Source organism: Limulus polyphemus, unplaced genomic scaffold, assembly GCF_000517525.1.
Source record: "Limulus polyphemus unplaced genomic scaffold, Limulus_polyphemus-2.1.2 Scaffold7816, whole genome shotgun sequence".
Taxonomy (NCBI): Eukaryota; Metazoa; Arthropoda; class Merostomata; order Xiphosura; family Limulidae; genus Limulus; species Limulus polyphemus.
In genome coordinates this window covers 6,036-24,262 of record NW_013673426.1, presented here as the reverse complement: position 1 = coordinate 24,262, position 18,227 = coordinate 6,036, and the positions used below count along the sequence as shown (strand labels likewise).

General features: G+C 32.8%; 1 protein-coding gene across 3 annotated transcripts in view; it reads left to right on the top strand.

Moving 5' to 3' along the window:
• Window positions 1-18,227, top strand: part of LOC106474882 (alpha-N-acetylglucosaminidase-like) — a 28,279-nt gene that overhangs the window by 6,283 nt on the left and 3,769 nt on the right. For all 3 annotated transcript variants that reach the window (XM_013935579.2, XM_022403164.1, XM_022403163.1), the window contains 7 exons: window positions 1,047-1,101; window positions 4,364-4,521; window positions 7,880-8,061; window positions 10,201-10,348; window positions 12,296-12,366; window positions 13,125-13,286; window positions 14,568-14,633. In XM_013935579.2, coding sequence (XP_013791033.2) covers window positions 1,047-1,101; window positions 4,364-4,521; window positions 7,880-8,061; window positions 10,201-10,348; window positions 12,296-12,366; window positions 13,125-13,286; window positions 14,568-14,633 — 842 coding nt within the window. The remainder of the gene's footprint in view (window positions 1-1,046; window positions 1,102-4,363; window positions 4,522-7,879; window positions 8,062-10,200; window positions 10,349-12,295; window positions 12,367-13,124; window positions 13,287-14,567; window positions 14,634-18,227) is intronic.

Sequence of the window (18,227 nt, the reverse complement as noted above, 5' to 3'; positions counted from 1 at the left end):
AGCTTTGACTGTTAAATAAAGCTTTGTTTACTCTAAGTCAGATGTGACTGTTAAATAAAGCTTTGTCTTCTCTAAGTAAGTATGTTAAGTAAAGCTTTGTTTTGTCTAAGTCAGATGTGACTGTTAAATAAAGCTTTGATTTGTCTAAGTCAGATGTGACTGTTAAATAAAGCTTTGATTTGTCTGAGTCAGCTTTGACTGTTAAATAAAGCTTTGTTTTCTCTAAGTAAGCATGTTAAGTAAAGCTTTGTTTTGTCTAAGTCAGATGTGACTGTTAAATAAAGCTTTGTCTTCTCTAAGTAAGCATGTTAAGTAAAGCTTTGTTTTGTTTAAGTAGCTGTGACTGTTAAATAAAGCTTTGTCTTCTCTAAGTAAGTATGTTAAGTAAAGCTTTGTTTTGTCTAAGTCAGCTGTGACTGTTAAATAAAGCTTTGATTTGTCTAAGTCAGCTGTGACTGTTAAATAAAGCTGTTTCCCTGTGACTGTTAAATAAATCTGTTGTCCCTAATTCACCCACAGTTAACTGTCTGCAGTAAGGTGCCCCTGTAAAGCAAGATTTTTGTATATCACAAGCAGCATCAGTTACAAGCACTTTTATTTGCATTATGAAAACATGTTTACTTTTCTATATAAAAATCTAACTGTCAGTATTTTATTCATTGATATGGATTACTTGTAATAAACTAAGATTTTCAATCAAACATGAACCAGTGGGTATATTACGTCACCAGTAAATTATACGAATTAGTGCAGTTGTAATTTTAAATCTTCGTTTGGTAATGTGTCCCGAACCTTCAAAGACCAGAATGTTACAGAACATAACTTGGGAGAATCCTCACACACACATATTCATACACATTCACACACATATCTTAGTCTTAAATATATAAAATTATGGTTCTAAATCCTTTATGCTCTTCAAGCATTTCACTTTGATCTACGGAGAACTCGAAGTTTTCTTTCAAATTTTATTATTTTGATGTGAAATTCTTATTTGTTGGTAGTGACAATTTTATGTAACATGTTTGCTGTATGATATTTTACAGTTGTTGCTGTGCGTTTGTTTTTCCATCCTTTCTGATGTTTATATGGCCAAAGCAGGTGAGTAACACAAATCGTAGTTCTAACACATAGGATGTAAAAGCAACACAATAGACCAGTTTTAGTAATTGCTACCCTAACCTTCTGTCTTCCAGGTCGGATAGCTCAGGTTGATTTAACTGGAAGTTTCCATTTTTATAAACAGCCAACAATAACTGTACTTCTCATACTCTTGTACTATCAATAAAGAAGTAATTCTTGCTGAACATCTGTTACTTTATCTAGTTGATCATTCCCATTTGTTCCAAAAATACATCATCTCTAAAAAAAATAGATTTAATATATACGTATACAGCATTTGCTGTTAAATATTAATGTTCTATCACATGAAAAACTTTCAAGACTTTGTTTTTCATTTATAATTCTATTTTCTTTAATGACCTTAATCTTACAGTGTTATCATAAAAATGTTATAATTTTATCTGGTTGTCATGATACATATATGGTAATCCAGCAGTAGATATAGGTGCATTTTGTTTATTTATTTTTTTATTCCTGTAAACTCCCAGTGGAGCATAGGGCCACGATAACAGCTCGCCAACGGAAGTTGTTGTTGCAGTTACTTGTAGCAGGTTGGTTTTTACGGGGTGGAGTTGCTAGCCCCGCGCCCAACCCTCCTCCTTTCTCATCCTGGACTTGGGACCAGGCAAAGGCGGAGGTTGGCATGTTTGGTGTGACGGGGATTCGAACCCGCGACCCTCAGATTACGAGTCGAGCGCCCTAACCACCTGGCCATGCCGGGTCTGGATATAGGTGCATAGTGTGGTTGAAATACTGTTATACCCTCTTCTTCCTCAAAAAACCCTAAGGGACTTCAATATAAAATAATAGTGTTGAAACAAGATTAATACTTTTGTCTCATCAGAAATATAATTACTGATAATCCTTCCAATTTAATGTCAGGCTGTTTATTTAGCTCATAATTTGCTGTATAACTTGGAAGAAGCATCCTATTTTCACGCATGAAAATGTTGTACTGAAAGTGAAAACATTCACATTAGAATGCGTTTCTTAACAAAAATGAAAGAATACTGGTTTTAAATAATGCAGTTTATAAATTGTTTTTGTATATACCTGGTAACAGTCTTAGTTGTTACCAATCTTACTGGTATGGCATCATTGAATAATGAATGCTTTTATCTTTCAAGAGTTTCTTCTTTTAGATCATAAGTTTTTTTTCTCTCTGATACCAGTTTCTCGTGCTATTAATTTTAACCAGCAGTTCCTTATTGTTCATCAGGTAAACATTATCATTCTTCTACTTCGTTTGGAATATTTTATGACAGACCACATAATATGTTATGAACCTTGTACATCTCAAATTTTCAAATCCATTTGTACCTTGTATTCCTCTTGAAATTATCCACATATTACAAGCATAAGTCAGTATTTCTTTCAGGTTTGAGTGCATTTGAGTTTTCACATTCTTTTACGAGTCTGTAATTTTCTGTAATGAATCACAAGTTAATCCACACAAGAAACTAGTTCTGTCCAATCATGGCTTGAATATTCAGTTACTAAAATGGATCACTAGTTAATCCACACAAGAAACTAGTTCTGTCCAATCATGGCTTGAATATTCAGTTACTAATAATGGATCACTAGTTAATCCACACAAGAAACTAGTTCTGTCCAATCATGGCTTGAATATTCAGTTACTAATAATGGATCACTAGTTAATCCACACAAGAAACTAGTTCTGTTCAATCATGGCTTGAATAATGAGTTACTAAAATGGATCACTAGTTAATACACACAAGAAACTAGTTCTGTTCAATCATGACTTGAATAATGAGTTACTAAAATGGATCACTAGTTAATACACACAAGAAACTAGTTCTGTTCAATCATGACTTGAATAATGAGTTACTAAAATGGATCACTAGTTAATACACACAAGAAACTAGTTCTGTTCAATCATGACTTGAATAATGAGTTACTAAAATGATTACATAACCTTATTTCTACAGGTAGATTGAAGTGCACGTGTCATGCCTTTTACAGAGTTACATTAAAATTATAATTAAGCTACTTTATCATCAAAATATAGTTAATAAGTCAAGTTTTAATATTATATAGATTTTACGATCTTATTTTTAAGAAGAAAATTGAAATAAATTTTCAATCTTCTCTTGTAGTTGTATCGTAACATTTTTACACTCTAACTTGTCCATATGTTTTTTCATCACCCCTCTGTAATGTCCTGAGTTTAAATTACTTGTTATAGTATGGATATTACTAAAGCATAGTCTAATTAATAGACATATATTAAAAAGTCAGACCTGCTTGTTACGCCACCTATCAAATCATCCCTTTCACGAATTGCCAGTACTTCTGACATTTGCTATTACATCATTTATAAACAATAGACAGACAAAGTTTTAATTTACTGAATAATGTATAATGCAATGTTATTCTCATTAGAGATTTTTAGTTATTTTACCTACAGGTTGAAAGTTAATATCTCCAAGTTCAGATCGAATAGCTAAGGGAATTATTTTAACACACTTATACCTTAGTAAGAAAGCCAGTTAAATTGTAATAGTTATAGAACATTGTGAGCTTTGGGCATGCTATTATTTTGTGTTTCTAAGTACATATTTGGAATAAATAAAAAATATTGAATGTACTAGTACCATCATTACCAAAAAAAAATAGGCTTATGTTTCATCTGCAGGCTGACAACAAAAGTCTTGTTCATTTCTGTATTAACCCTATCCCTGTCTTCTGCATCATGTGTGGTTCACACAGGACATAATGATAAAGCACCTGAGTATTATATGTGATGCTCAGCTACATTTACTTGATATACATTCGATGCTCGTGAACGTGGCAGTAAGAACTGGTTGTTTTGGTTCAACGTATAAGATTAGAAGGGAGCTTCATATGAACATAGCATGTGACATTCAAAACATATGTGAATGATGATACATTAAGTTACTTTTGCCCAAGAGAAAATGTAAACCTAAGATTTTTAGTTGCTAGAACTTTACAGTATACTTTCTTTCAATAACACAAGAAGGATATGTTTCACCCATACCTTCTTGGGTAAGTAGTCAGATAAGTGTATCCATTCTTTGACCTACAACAGGGGAAAGGGTTAAGTAGTATATGAAGAGCAAATCTAAAATATTCATATATTTATTTATTTTTTGATTAGTTACTTTGATTGATTAACCTTGTGTTATATAGCTCTGTTCTTTTTTTTAACAGTATTGTTTTTTCTATCATATTTTCATCTTTGGAAAAAACTTTATTACAGCTTCCACTGTAATTCCGGACATCCAAGCATCATCCTCCCCCAAAGTTCAAGAAGATGCTGTTAGGAACCTGATCAGACGCCTTCTTCCATTTCATTCAGAAAGTTTCAAAGTTAAAGTGGATTTGGATCTGGGACCAAAAGATCAGGATACATTTGAAGTAATTGAGTGCATTTATTACAGATGTTGACTACCAGCATTGTTTTATGTATATGATAGAATTTTAATTTAAAACTTTATACTGAGACTCCAAAAATTGTGAATTTCAAAAACAGGGCTAAAATCTGCAAGCTATGGAATTGATACAAGCCATCTCTTTGCATGAGCTTAATTAATTTACAATGTTCACCTACCTTTCAGATGTTATCTCTTTGGATGTGTTGAATTAATTCACAATGTTGACCTACCTTTCAGATGTTATTTCTTTGGATGTGTTGAATTAATTCACAGTGTTGACCTACCTTCAGATGTTATCTCTTTGGATGTGTTGAATTAATTCACAGTGTTGACCTACCTTTCAGATGTTATTTCTTTGGATGTGTTGAATTAATTCACAATGTTCACCTACCTTCAAATTTTATCTCTTTTAATGTGTTGAATTAATTTACAATTTTGACCTACCTTTCAGATGTTATCTCTTTCTTGGAATTCAAGTTTGTTATTTGATTCTCTTGATTTAGTTAATGAGCTTGTAAGTTGTTTTTATTTTAATTATTATTATTTTGACATTTTCTTTTATCCTTTTCCAGTGATAATGTTTTTGATAAATTGTTTTCCCTTGATTTTGAGATGTCCTGTTTTCTTTGTTTGATTGTTAATTACCGACAAAGGTACCTAACAGTGGCAGGCTTATAAAGTAATGGTATAAATCTATTTGATAGTTAGTTGGTACACGACCTTCATGTGGTATCAGTTTCACTCAGTTTAGCCATCATTTGAAGGTGGTAAATCTTAAACAAGACCTGACTTGGACTGGTGGTTAAGGCACTCGATTCACAATGTGTGGGTGGAGTGTTTGAAATGAGATCAGACATGACCTGGTAGTTAAGGCACTCAACTCAAAGTATGTGGGTGGAGTGTTTGAAATGAGATCTGACATGGTCTAGTAGTTAAGGCAGTCGACTCAGGGCATGTGGGTGAAGTGTTTAAAACAAGACCTAATATGGCCTGGTGGTTAAGGCACTTGAATCACGGCATGTGGGTGAAGTGTTTGATTCCCCGTCACATAATGTGCTCACCCTGTAAACTTGAAGGCATTATAATTGGACAATCAATCACACAATTCATTGGTAAGAGTAGCTCAAGCATTGGCAGTGGGTGGTGTCAACTAGCTACCTTCCTTCTAGTCTTTAACTTCAAAATTAGGGATGGCTAGTGCAGATAATCCTTGAGTAGCTTTCCACAAAATTCAGAAAATAACTCCTTTCAATGGGACAAATGATTAGAGTTCAACAGTCATTTCAAATTTTTTATTTTGCTGTTAAGAGTTGAGATGCTCATTTTTGCCTTCTCGAATTCTGAGTTTTATGTTTTCTCAGAATTGCTTATATGAACATTTACATCTGTTTACATACATATTGTTTTTATAATTTCATGATTTATGAAATCATCCTTCGATGATGAGACTTTGTGTTTGCACTTCACCAGTGTGACTATTTTGTTCTGCAGTTTCTTACATCAGTTTACATTGTGTTGGCATGTTGTTTAACTGAATTTTTCACACAGTTTATGATGGAAGCATTCTTGTCTCATGTTGATATGTTTTGTTGTGTCAGTGCTTTTAACCATTTGATGGCTCAGTGGTAACTCTGAGGGGACATAATACTAAAAATAGCTCAAAAATGGCTTAAATTACAATAAAAAAGTGCTATTATTTGTAGATTTTGTGCTAGATTTGTTTTGTGATTTTTCCATTATTCATTTGGAAATATTTTATACTTTTCATTTTAGTAAGGTTGTTGACTTTATGTCAATTAATATTGAAAAAATGACAGATTTGTGTGTGATCAATTTGTATTTTATTCTTTAAAACCCCCAAAAAATAATTAGCCCCATTTTTATTGTAACAAAAATTTTTAATTAATATTATCAAACATTTAATTTTTTATATTCTTCATTCAACATTTCTCTGTATAAAAGTTTTAGGTTGTATTCTCTATACTGACTTAAACCACATAAATTCAAATTAAAGGGAATTTTTTACTTTGATCAATGTTATTAATTTCTCCAGTTCACTAAATGGTTTCGAATGCATTCTTTTAGCATTGAGTGCTTTCTTACTTTTCAGTATTCTTTGCCATGTGCTTAAATATTTTTGGCATAATTTTCTCATGACTGTCTTCATTTTAAGTTATGCATTTCAATTCAACAAGCTGAAAAATAGAAAGGCTTTATTTATCCGTTAGTGTCACGATACATTCAGTCTGTACGTTGGTCAACTTTTACTAACACTTTTTGAAAAATAGTCCTGTAAAATAACATTATATGTTAATTCTTTTGAGTCAGTTTTGAACTATTTCCATATTTGTGGTAAGTTCATCGTACCCAACTCTTATTAATACAAAAGATCATTCTTGAAGGTCATGTAAATATTATTTTATGTTCATCTGGTTTAAATCAACTAGTTCCAAATTCAACTCTTAACCTTAGAATCACCAGAATGGTCCCTTTGGTTTTTGTAAACACTTTTTTTTTGTTTAAACATTTTATGCACCAAATTGTTGTTGGATTGTGACTGTTGGTTACAGGATTTCTAATAACATAAAAGCCATATGATAAAGGCAAACAAAAATATTGTAAATACTTCACTCAATTCCTCTTATGATTGGTGTGGTCCTCTGTATGTTGTACTTACGAAGTGAGTTGTTTCAACCAGTGTCTTTGGTCAGTTCTTTACACTATGTGTTGTAATAGCAACATTTAAAATCACTGAGTATGGTATAATAAGTAGAGTTCACATATAGTAAATAATATGAAGACAAGTCAGTAATTTCATGGTTAAGATATAAATTTTAACTGGACATTAATTGGATAACTAATTCACAACTAATGCATAACTTTAAACCAAACACAATAGATTTTGGTTTAATGTGAAAGATAAGTCAATAAGTTTGATACTGACCCAGTAGTAGTACATGGGAGTGAGTAACAGTTTGATACTGACCCAGTAGTAGTACATGGGAGTGAGTAACAGTTTGATACTGACCCAGTAGTAGTACATGGTCAAACTGTTACTCACTCTACTGACCCAGTAGAAGTACATGTGAGTGAGTACAGTTTCATACTGACTCAGTAGTAGTACATGTGAGTGAGTAACAGTTTGATACTGACCCAGTAGTATTACATGTGAGTGAGTAACAGTTTGATACTGACCCAGTAGTAGTACATACATGTATGAGTGAGTACCAGTTTGATACTGACCCAGTATTAGTACACGTGGGAGTGAGTAACAGTTTGAGTAATTCTTTTCACTCTGTTAAATTAGACTGAACTTATAAAAGCTTCTTTTTTTAATTCAGCTAAAATCAGTTAATGGAAGTATCCAAGTTAGTGGAAGTAGTGGCGTGGCAGCAGCCTGGGGTTTTCACTACTACTTGAAGATCTATTGTGGATGTCATGTGTCATGGTCTGGTGTCCAACTCAAGCTTCCAAAACTTCTTCCTCAACCCGAGACTCCTGTGTTGGTCACTTCTAATGATAAGTAAGGAAGATGTATAAATTAAACTAGATTCACGTCTCGTGTGTATCGTTGCTGTGATACTTGAACTTGGTTCAGTGATATTACTAATTTTAACCCAAACATGACATGCATTTCAAATTTCACATAAAAATTATAATTATAACTCTATTTTAACAAATTTCAACTTAGAAGTATTTTAAAATTTGTATTTTTTTATTTAGTGTAATTCAAGAAGATAAATGAAACAAAATTGCCAATTTTTCATTTCTTTTCAGCTCCCAAAAGTCTTGTCTGTAAACAGTGCACTTATTGGATGTTTTATATTAAATTTGTTTACCCAAAGTTTTCTTCATTACCCAGTCAAGCCGTCTTCAGCCATTATTATTGACATCAATCTTGTTTCCCATATACACCTTGATAGTCACATTTTATAATATCAGATCAAGTGGTTTGAACATTTATTAATGTAATACAGTATTTCTGAAAAAAAGGTTCAAAAAAGATTAGATATGATTGGATAGAGCAAAGTTTAGACTTTTCAAATCATAATAGGGTAATTAAAGTATTTCAAAGTGAATTTGCTAGTCAAAGACATTCAATTTGAAAGTTTGAAGACTACGGAAAAAAACACAGTTTTATTTAAATGTTCTGTTTGTTCGTGGAAGTGTTTGCATGTTAAATGAAAGCTAGAGATTTTCTTTGATGAGAAGACATAAGGTAATCTTAGTTAGGTTTAGTAAGTAAAATGTTCTTGTTACTTGTATCTGTATTTATTGAATATTATTTTTAAACTTATCATATCCAAATAATGTTCATAAGTAAGTTAGCTTACATTTTATTTAAAAGAAACTATTTTTTATTAGAAATAAATATTTTTTTCCAAAAGAACTGTCAACAGATATGTTGTTAGCTAGCCTGATGAAGGTAATGATGATTCGATTTTGGAAGGCAAGGCCCAGGGGGGGTTCTGATAACTCTTTTTTTGTTGTTGTTGTTGTTTTTAAGTTTTTGCCATATTTTTTACAGTTTAAAACCAAAAGTGGTGAGTGTTGTAACTGGCAGAATAAAGAATCATTAGAAATATATTAATAACTTTCAATCCTAGTTGAAAGGGACTGAATATATAAAATGGAACTTTTTGATCAGTGTCAAAAACAAAATTGAAATTCTAGTATGAAATATTTTTAATATTTTTTTAATTGTGTCTCACAACAAAATTTAGGAAAATTTCACAATGTAAAAAAAATGAAAGAAATATTGATTTAAATGATACTAATGTTTTGAAGTCAAAGTCTGTCTGAAGTTTCATGCAACTTGGCTAAGTGTCGCCATTGTAAGAAAAATAAAAATCGGGACCTCGATGGCACCCCTCTGGTGCCAACAAGTTAAACACCATATGTGTAATACATGCAAGATAAAAATTATTACAAAATTCTCTCGCTTTGATTGATATTATGCAAAGAAAGAAAGGAATTATATGTAATATAATATTTCCAATGAAAAATGTGATCACAAGTTATACTGTGATATTGCAAACTTCCCAGACTTATACAGAAACAGTCATGTACTGCACAATCCTCTATACACTTAGAACATTGGATTTAGTGTTAGTAGTTAGTTGTCTGTGTTTTTATTGTGTTATTGTGTATTAGGTTTACATACTCTATACACTTAGAGAGCATTGGATTTAGTGTTAGTAGTTAGTTGTCTGTGTTTTTATAGTGTTATTGTCTGTTAGGTTTACATACTCTATACACTTAGAACATTGGATTTAGTGTTAGTAGTTAGTTGTCTGTGTTTTTATTGTGTTATTGTGTGTTAGGTTTACATACTCTATACACTTAGAGAACATTGGAATTAGTGTTAGTAGTTAGTTGTCTGTATTTTTATTGTGTTATTATGTATTAGGTTTACATACTCTATACACTTAGAACATTGGATTTAGTGTTAGTAGTTAGTTGTCTGTGTTTAAATTGTGTTATTGTGTATTAGGTTTACATACTCTATACACTTAGAGAACATTGGATTTAGTGTTAGTAGTTAGTTGTCTGTGTTTTTATTGTGTATTGTTTAGGTTTACATACTCTATACACTTAGAGAACATTGGATTTAGTGTTAGTAGTTAGTTGTCTGTGTTTTTAATGTGTTATTGTGTATTAGGTTTACATACTACATGAATGTGTGCACGTTCAGTTATTCCACTGTTTGGTGGAACTGGACGAGATGGGAGAAAGAACTTGATTGGATGGCCCTCAACAGGATTAATCTACCATTGGCTTTTGTTGGTCAGGAAATAGTGTTGAAACGGGTTAGTATTGTGTGTAAAGTTTACTTCTTTGTTAAAGAATGGAAAAGAGATTATATAAAAGAAAGACAAAACAATTAATTTGCATTTACTTTTAGTTCCATAATTTTTGGAATTCTTCATTCTGTATATATGGTGAATAAAATCATTAGGTCTAGATTATTCTAATTTTGCTTGCTTTCTAACAAAAAATTTGGAGATTGTAACTTCTAATTTTAGAATGTTTAACAACTTATGTGGAAGTTTATTTTACTGGCTGGTAAAACTTATTCTTGTACTTTTCTGTTACCTGACCTCACTTTATCTTACCTGACCTTTTCTAATCTTATCAGACCTGACCTCGCCTAACTTTTTCCTAACTTAAATGGTGTTTTTAAATTTATTAATTATGTATAGCGTTACCCCCACTTGTATACATAGTTAATCCCTAACTACTAAGGTGGACTCTGTATGATTCTTTTTTAAAAACAAATTACAGTTTGTCCAAAAAAAATACACTGAGGCGTGTTTTGAGTTTAGGAAAAGCTGGTCACTAGCCTTGAGAAGTAACTGTAGATTTGATTGTGACTTTGTGGAACAGACCTTGACCATAGTCTATCGAAAATTTTAAATTTTATATTACTATTCCTCTCTAACGATTTTCTTACCATCCTTTTAACCAGTTTGTGTAAAAGTTACTAAGAACAACCAAAATTCTGGTTGGTTTTTAATAATTTCAAAATCTTGTAAGTACAGTAGGTCATTAAATGGGGCTTCATACATAGCTCGCTTGATGAGAAGTTTCATAAAAGAAAAGAATCAACTCTTTTATACTACATAAGCTTCATTATGATCATCAATGATTTTTTTATGGCAAAAAATATTTTAATAGTTTCTAAATTTCATGTATGAAATTTTGTACTTATCAGTTGGAAGTTATTGTTACTTAAGCTTGGACATCATGGTTATTACATGATAAGCGTGTTAGTTAAGCTGGGTGACTAGTGCTAATCAATTAATCATTGGACTTATTAATCAGTTATTCTCTGGTGAGACTTGGATGACTAGAATAATCAAAAATAGTAGCAATCGAAAATACTAATTTTGAATAGGCAGTTATTTCTGTGAGTTGTAAAACTAACCACTTAATGTTGAAAGCCTTGAATTGGTTAATAATAACAATAATATATCATAATTGCTATATTTCAGTTACTTAGATAGTTGGAATAATAAACTAATTTTGGTTATTTTCATGACATTAATTGATTTGATCAATCATGTTGCATGACACTGATCATTATCGTGTTAATAACTTTGATGTTCATCGTAGTTTAATAAAACCCAGAAATTTTGTCAAGACAGACGTTCCTTTTGATCTCTAGAAACTTCACAATGGCACGGCACTGTAATTATGATATGGTGTTCGTTGATCCTGGAGCTACTGTTTGGTGCTCATCTTCTAAAACCTTTTTTTAAACTATATGTACACCATATTCTTTGTGGTTTATGCTGGTTAGTTAAGTTTGAATTACAGCATCTCAGTTGTGGTGATCACCTTTAACTTGTATGCTGGGCATAAGCAGCTTTAACGGTGCAGTGGACCAATCAGAAATCAGTCTTGCTAATGTTCTGTGGTTTCACCTGCTTACTACATTCTTATACATACTAACCCAGAAATCAAGTTAAGCCTTTTCTAAAGTTTCAAGAGGTTTCTGGGTTCATGAAAAATAAATAATTTCATTCTGGAAAAGTCACGAACATTCCTGGAACAGTTTTGTTCCTGGTTAAGTGTATGTACCCTTTATAAATGTGTGGTGCTTTTAAGATTTAGGTCAGCCCCAATCAAAACATTCAGTATATTGAGTCTTACCACGTGATTTACTGTCCTGCCACGAGTATTTGATATTGTAATGATTTTCATCTATCACTGATATGTCAGTAACTATGTTTTCAATAAATTCTTCTTGCCAGGTATTTCTAAAGTTAGGATTTGAAGAAAAAAGTGTTGATGACTATATCACTGGACCAGCGTTTCTGGCATGGTGAGAAACTTTTATTAGTGTATGTTATTTTTAAGTTCCATGTTACATACTTTCAATATCGTGGTACTTTCAGATCAGATGGTAAACAGGTACTCTTGTTTGAAGAAGAAAACCAAGACTAAGATGTTACATTCCAGAATGAAAATGTCAGTTTATATTTGTTACTATATTGGCTCTTCTTTTAAGATATTTTGTATTTCTTATCAGTGGATGCTTAACTTGTATGCTGGGCATAAGCAGCTTTAATAGTGCAGTGGACCAATCAGAAATTAGTCTTGCAAATGTTCTGTGGTTTCACCTGCTTACTACATTTTTATACATACTAACCCAGAAATCAAGTTAAGCCTTTTCTAAAGTTTCAAGTGCAATGTGATTCTTAAATGCTATTAAAATACTGGTACACATTGTAATGTGATTCTTAGATTTTATTAAGTAATAGTACACATTGTAATGTGATTCTTAGATTTTATTAAGTAATAGTACACATTGTAGTGTGATTCTTAGATTTTATTAAGTAATAGTACACATTGTAGTGTGATTCTTAGATTTTATTAAGTAATAGAACACATTGTAATGTGATTCTTAGATTTTATTAAGTAATAGTACACATTGTAATGTGATTCTTAGATGTTATTAAGTAATAGTACACATTGTAATGTGATTCTTAGATATTATTAAGTAATAGGACACATTGTAATGTGATTCTTAGATGTTCTTAAAGCAATAGTACACATTGTAATGTGATTTTTAATTTTCAGGAACAGAATGGGAAATATTCAGCAGTTTGGTGGACCTTTACCATCAAGTTGGCACCAGCAGCAGCTCAGACTCCAACATCAAATCTTAAACCGAATGAGAGAGTTTGGGATGTTTCCAGTCTTGCCAGCCTTTTCTGGTCATGTTCCATCCACAATTAAAGAGTAAAAAAAAACACTTAATTATGGCACCTTTTCTGAAGGGGGGTTAATGTCTAACTTTATAAACATGTAAATTATTTATTCACCAAATTGCAAGTGCGTCATGACCTTGTTGGTTTCAAGGTCAATAATGATATATGACTCACACAAAAATATAGCAATCAAAAACATCATCAGTACTGCATTTGATTCCACTAATTCCTTCATTGTTTTCTGTATGTTGTACAAAGAAAATGAAAATGAGTGATGTTTTTTATCAGCTCTTTACACTGAGTGTTATAACAGGCAAAAAACTTAAAATTACTGAATATAATGTAAAATATGGACCACTCTAGTAGTGGACAGTATAAAAATGTGCCCTTAACTTGAGAAATAAATAGGTTCATAAAAGTTTTAAATAATTAATTTGTGTGATTAGCATTTATTATGCTAAACCATGTAAAGGAATCAATAATTATTAATGAATTTAATTTTTCTGGTCATATTTGAAACTTGTTTCTTATTCTTTTCAGATTTGAATATGACATTTTAAAAGAAAATTAACAATGAAAGAAGAAGACCTCACTTAGACAACTATATAAAATAGAATTGATTACCTTTTTTGTTTCTTGTCTCTTATCAAATCAAAGCATGGTTTTCTTTCCATTGTTACACAGTAATCGCTGAACATTAGTGAAGACTTCAAACTATAAATGCCCCCCAGTAGCACAGCGGTATGTCTGCGGACTTCCAACGCTAGAAACCGGGTTTCGATACCCGTGGTGGACAGAGCACACATAGCCCTTGTGTAGCTTTGTGCTGAATTATTTTAAAACAATCTGAAAAAACAATCAAACTATAAAATTATTTCACAATCTGTCCCCTATTGGGACAGCAGTAAGTCTATAGATTTCCACCGTAAAAATTCCATGTTCGGTTCACTGTGGTGGACACAGCAGGAAGTCCAGTATGGCTTTGTTCTGAAACAAAAAATAAATTTCATAATCTTTTTCATAGAACATTTTGCAACTATTTTTTTTTCTTTGATATAAGGACACAGTAATATTAGTGTTCAAACCTTCTTGTAGTTTTGTTTACATGGATATATTCATCTTCGTAGACTTCATAAACTTTTTGATGGAAAGCCGTGCTTATTCTTTTGTTGTTATTTTTTACCCATCTCATGGTTCATTGGTAAGTCTGAAAACATACAACACTAAAAATTGGGTTTCGATACTTGTGGTGGGTACGACACAGATAGCCCATCATGTAGCTACATCGAGTCTTTCTTTCATTCATTCCCAGGTTATTTCCTACTGCTACTGTGTCTGTATTAGCTGCTTGGAGTCACTTTGGCCCACCTTACAGCGGGTAAGTTATGTTTGTGAAACTATAAACACATCTACTGAGACAATATAATGGTCTTTACAAAACTAATAAACTCTCTGTATCTTAAACACAAACACAGTGCAATAACTGTTGAACATATTTGAACCTGAATGTTATTATTATTTTCTAAATGTTTGTCTGATGTTGAAATAAAAACCACCAGGTGTCATTAGACAACCTTGTAACCACTGACCTGAAATCCAGGTTTTACTTACGTACACTCATAATAGTACCATCATTGGGACTTTTGACATCATGCACTAGCCCACTTGACTGAAATAAGGTTTTCAATTAAACATTTATAAAGTTACCTCTGTTCCTCTTTTTATAAATTTCAAAAATTACTTTCCAGCTAATCTGTAAACTCATGATACACAACAGTTAAAAATGGGATAAAGATGTTGGAATTTTGCTGGCGTAATCATGGCACAATTGTTCTGATGATGCTGGGTTAACGCACATGCAACAGAATATATCTTATATATTACCTCAGTTTCTGGGATACCTCCAGAACTTCAAACTCTGAGCTCATGCTGGGGTAAAGTTTACCATAAAACTTAATTGTTTCAAATTACCACTAGGAGTTTTTGTAAACCAAACATGCAGATAAACTAATGAAATTAATTTATTAACATTATGTAACATGCATAACAAAAATAAAATTATTATCATTAATTTGTTATCATAGTTAACTAGGATATTATTTGAAAACATTGATCAAGAAATGCTTCTGATGTAATAACGAGAATTCTAGAAAATTCTATAAATCTACAAACTAAAGTACATAGATTATGAGAAGGAACATAAGCGATGGCTATGATGTTGACTAACTGCCCTTCCTCTAGTCTATCACATCTGAATTAGGGATGGCTATGGTGTTGTTTAACTGCTTTTCCTCTGGTCTATCACTTCTGAATTAGGGATGGCTATGATGTTGACTAACTGCCCTTCCTCTAGTCTATCACATCTGAATTAGCGATGGTTATGATGTTGACTAACTGCTCTTCCTCTAGTCTGTCACATCTGAATTAGGGATAGTTATGCGTAGGTACCTTTGTAAACTGTTTTGCGCAAAATTTTAAAAAGAAAACTTAAACTAAATTAAAATATACGTGTACGTCCTTTTCTTGAAACCTGTATTTAAAGTAGCCGAAACTGTCATACTAGAACCCAGTATTTCGTTTTCGTCACATGATAAGATATACACTTGGGCATCACAGGCCACTCATACCACACCTTTACCAGTCTGACCCGAAGAAAGGTAACGTCCTAGAGTTAATATAAACTACAGAAATAACACGTAAAATCAACCTACATATTATCAGATTATACACTTTCGGTTAGTGACCTTAGTCAGATAATTACAGTTAGAATGTGGTGTGAGCGAATGGTCGATAATCTTGAGGACTTGTGCTGTCTGTAAACGATTTAACGACCTAATATTCCGTTTCTCACTGTCTTTGGTGAGGTCATGCATCTAACTGTGATAGGATGGTGTTTTAGTTAAGGTAGATTAACTAGTTTAAGACCTTAGAATAGAATTTTGGACAGTATGGAATTGTGGGTGGAGATCTAAAAGCGGTAAAGGTTGGTCCTTAAATGTGTATTTCTTCATCGAGGTTTATCTCATCGTAGTAGCTCGGAATTAGAACATCAGAGGTTTGTTAGGCCTTAAAATGTTCTGATCTCTTGCTCGGCCAGTCTATATCTCTTCCCCGAGGGACTACAACTGTATGTTCTACTTCCCACGATACACATTAAAACAAACATTACCTGTTTAATTCATTCCCTGGACAAACGTGGACCTGCACGTGTACGGGGGAAATCACCTGTTAACTGGCCTATATCAACGTTCCCACGCAACTTGACCCCCTATCGCCCGCAATTTGGCGACGTTATGGTGTGGAAGAAGGTCACGGCTTATATCCCAACTATTATAATCTGCCAAACCCGCTGCTTACAAGAAAAAAAAAGAAAAGAAACGTTAAGATGTTCCATATTCTCCATCTTCAATCTCACCTCCGAATCATGCATGTTGGGGGAGTTTGGAACGCTTATCTTGAATAGAGGCAAGTCACGACTGTTACATATGGACTGGCTTATCGCAGACGGTATGTTACTCAGTGCTACATGTTACGATCTGCAGCGGGTTTTCATTAATTTTCGCAGAACGAAGAATGTATATATGTGTGTGTGTGTGATTGAGGTACACTGTTATTTTGTGCTAATGGAAAACTGCCTTTCCTCTAGTCTATCACTTCTGAATTATTTCCTCTAGTCTATCACTTCTGAATTAGGGATGGCTATGATGTTGACTATGGCGCTAACTTAATATCTAGCTGGTTTATTTTTGTTTATTAGTAGAGTAATAACAGGAAACATTACAGTAATAAACCATTCTAGCTCCTGATTTAATATATATGTATTAGAACTAAAAACATGGAGTAAACAATGGAGCTAACTTAATATCTAGCGTCTTAAAAAGTAAATATTTATATTTATTAGAATGCTTTGATTAATGAATATTCTCGTTCTTATCGATATTTTCGGTAGTTTAAAAAAAAATTGAAATTAAATTAGAACAGGAATTTTTACCCTTGTAACTTTGTTATCTCTTGTTAAATCTATTGTCTGAATAATCCGGGACATCAAAACATTGTTCACTCATCAGCTGTCTCAGTACGTCATCAATCTTAAATAAAGAGGCGTGGCACAATCTTTAGCGTACCCGGAGTACTCATAGTTCAAATATAGGCTGTCACAGTACGTCATCGATCTTAAATAAAGAGGCGTGGCATAATGGTTAGTGTACCCGGAGTACTCATAGTTCAAATATAGGCTGTCACAGTACGTCATCGATCTTAAATAAAGAGGCGTGGCATAATCTTTAGTGTACCCGGAGTACTCATAGTTCACTCATCAGCTATCACAGTAGTCATCGATCTTAAATAAAAAAGGTGTGGCATAATGGTTAGTGTACCCGGAGTACTCATAGTTCATTCATCAGCTATCACAGTACGTCATCGATTTTAAATAAAGAGGCGTGGCATAATCTTTAGTGTACCCGGGTTACTCATAGTTCACATATCGGCTGTCACAATACGTCATCGATCTTAAATAAAGAGGCGTGGCATAATATTTAGTGTACCCGGAGTACTCATAGTTCACTCATCAGCTGTCACAATACGTCATCGATCTTAAATAAAGAGGCGTAGCATAATGGTTAGCGTACCCGGACAGCTCATAGTTAGTGTTCTGTTAACACAAAAAGGCGCTCCACTCTCTAGGGACGTGGTTGCGTTATAAGACTGACAGTCAGTTGCTACTATTCAGCTAAATTAGAGTAGTCAAGAGTTGGCAGTGGGTGATGTTGACTAACTGCCTTTCCTCTAGTCTATCACTTCTGAATTAGGGATGGCTATGATGTTGTTTAACTGCCTTTCCTCTAGTCTATCACTTCTGAATTAGGGATGGCTATGATATTGACTAACTGCCTTTCCTCTAGTCTATCACTTCTGAATTAGGGATGGCTATGATGTTAACTAACTGCCGTTTACTCCATGTTTTTAGTTCTAA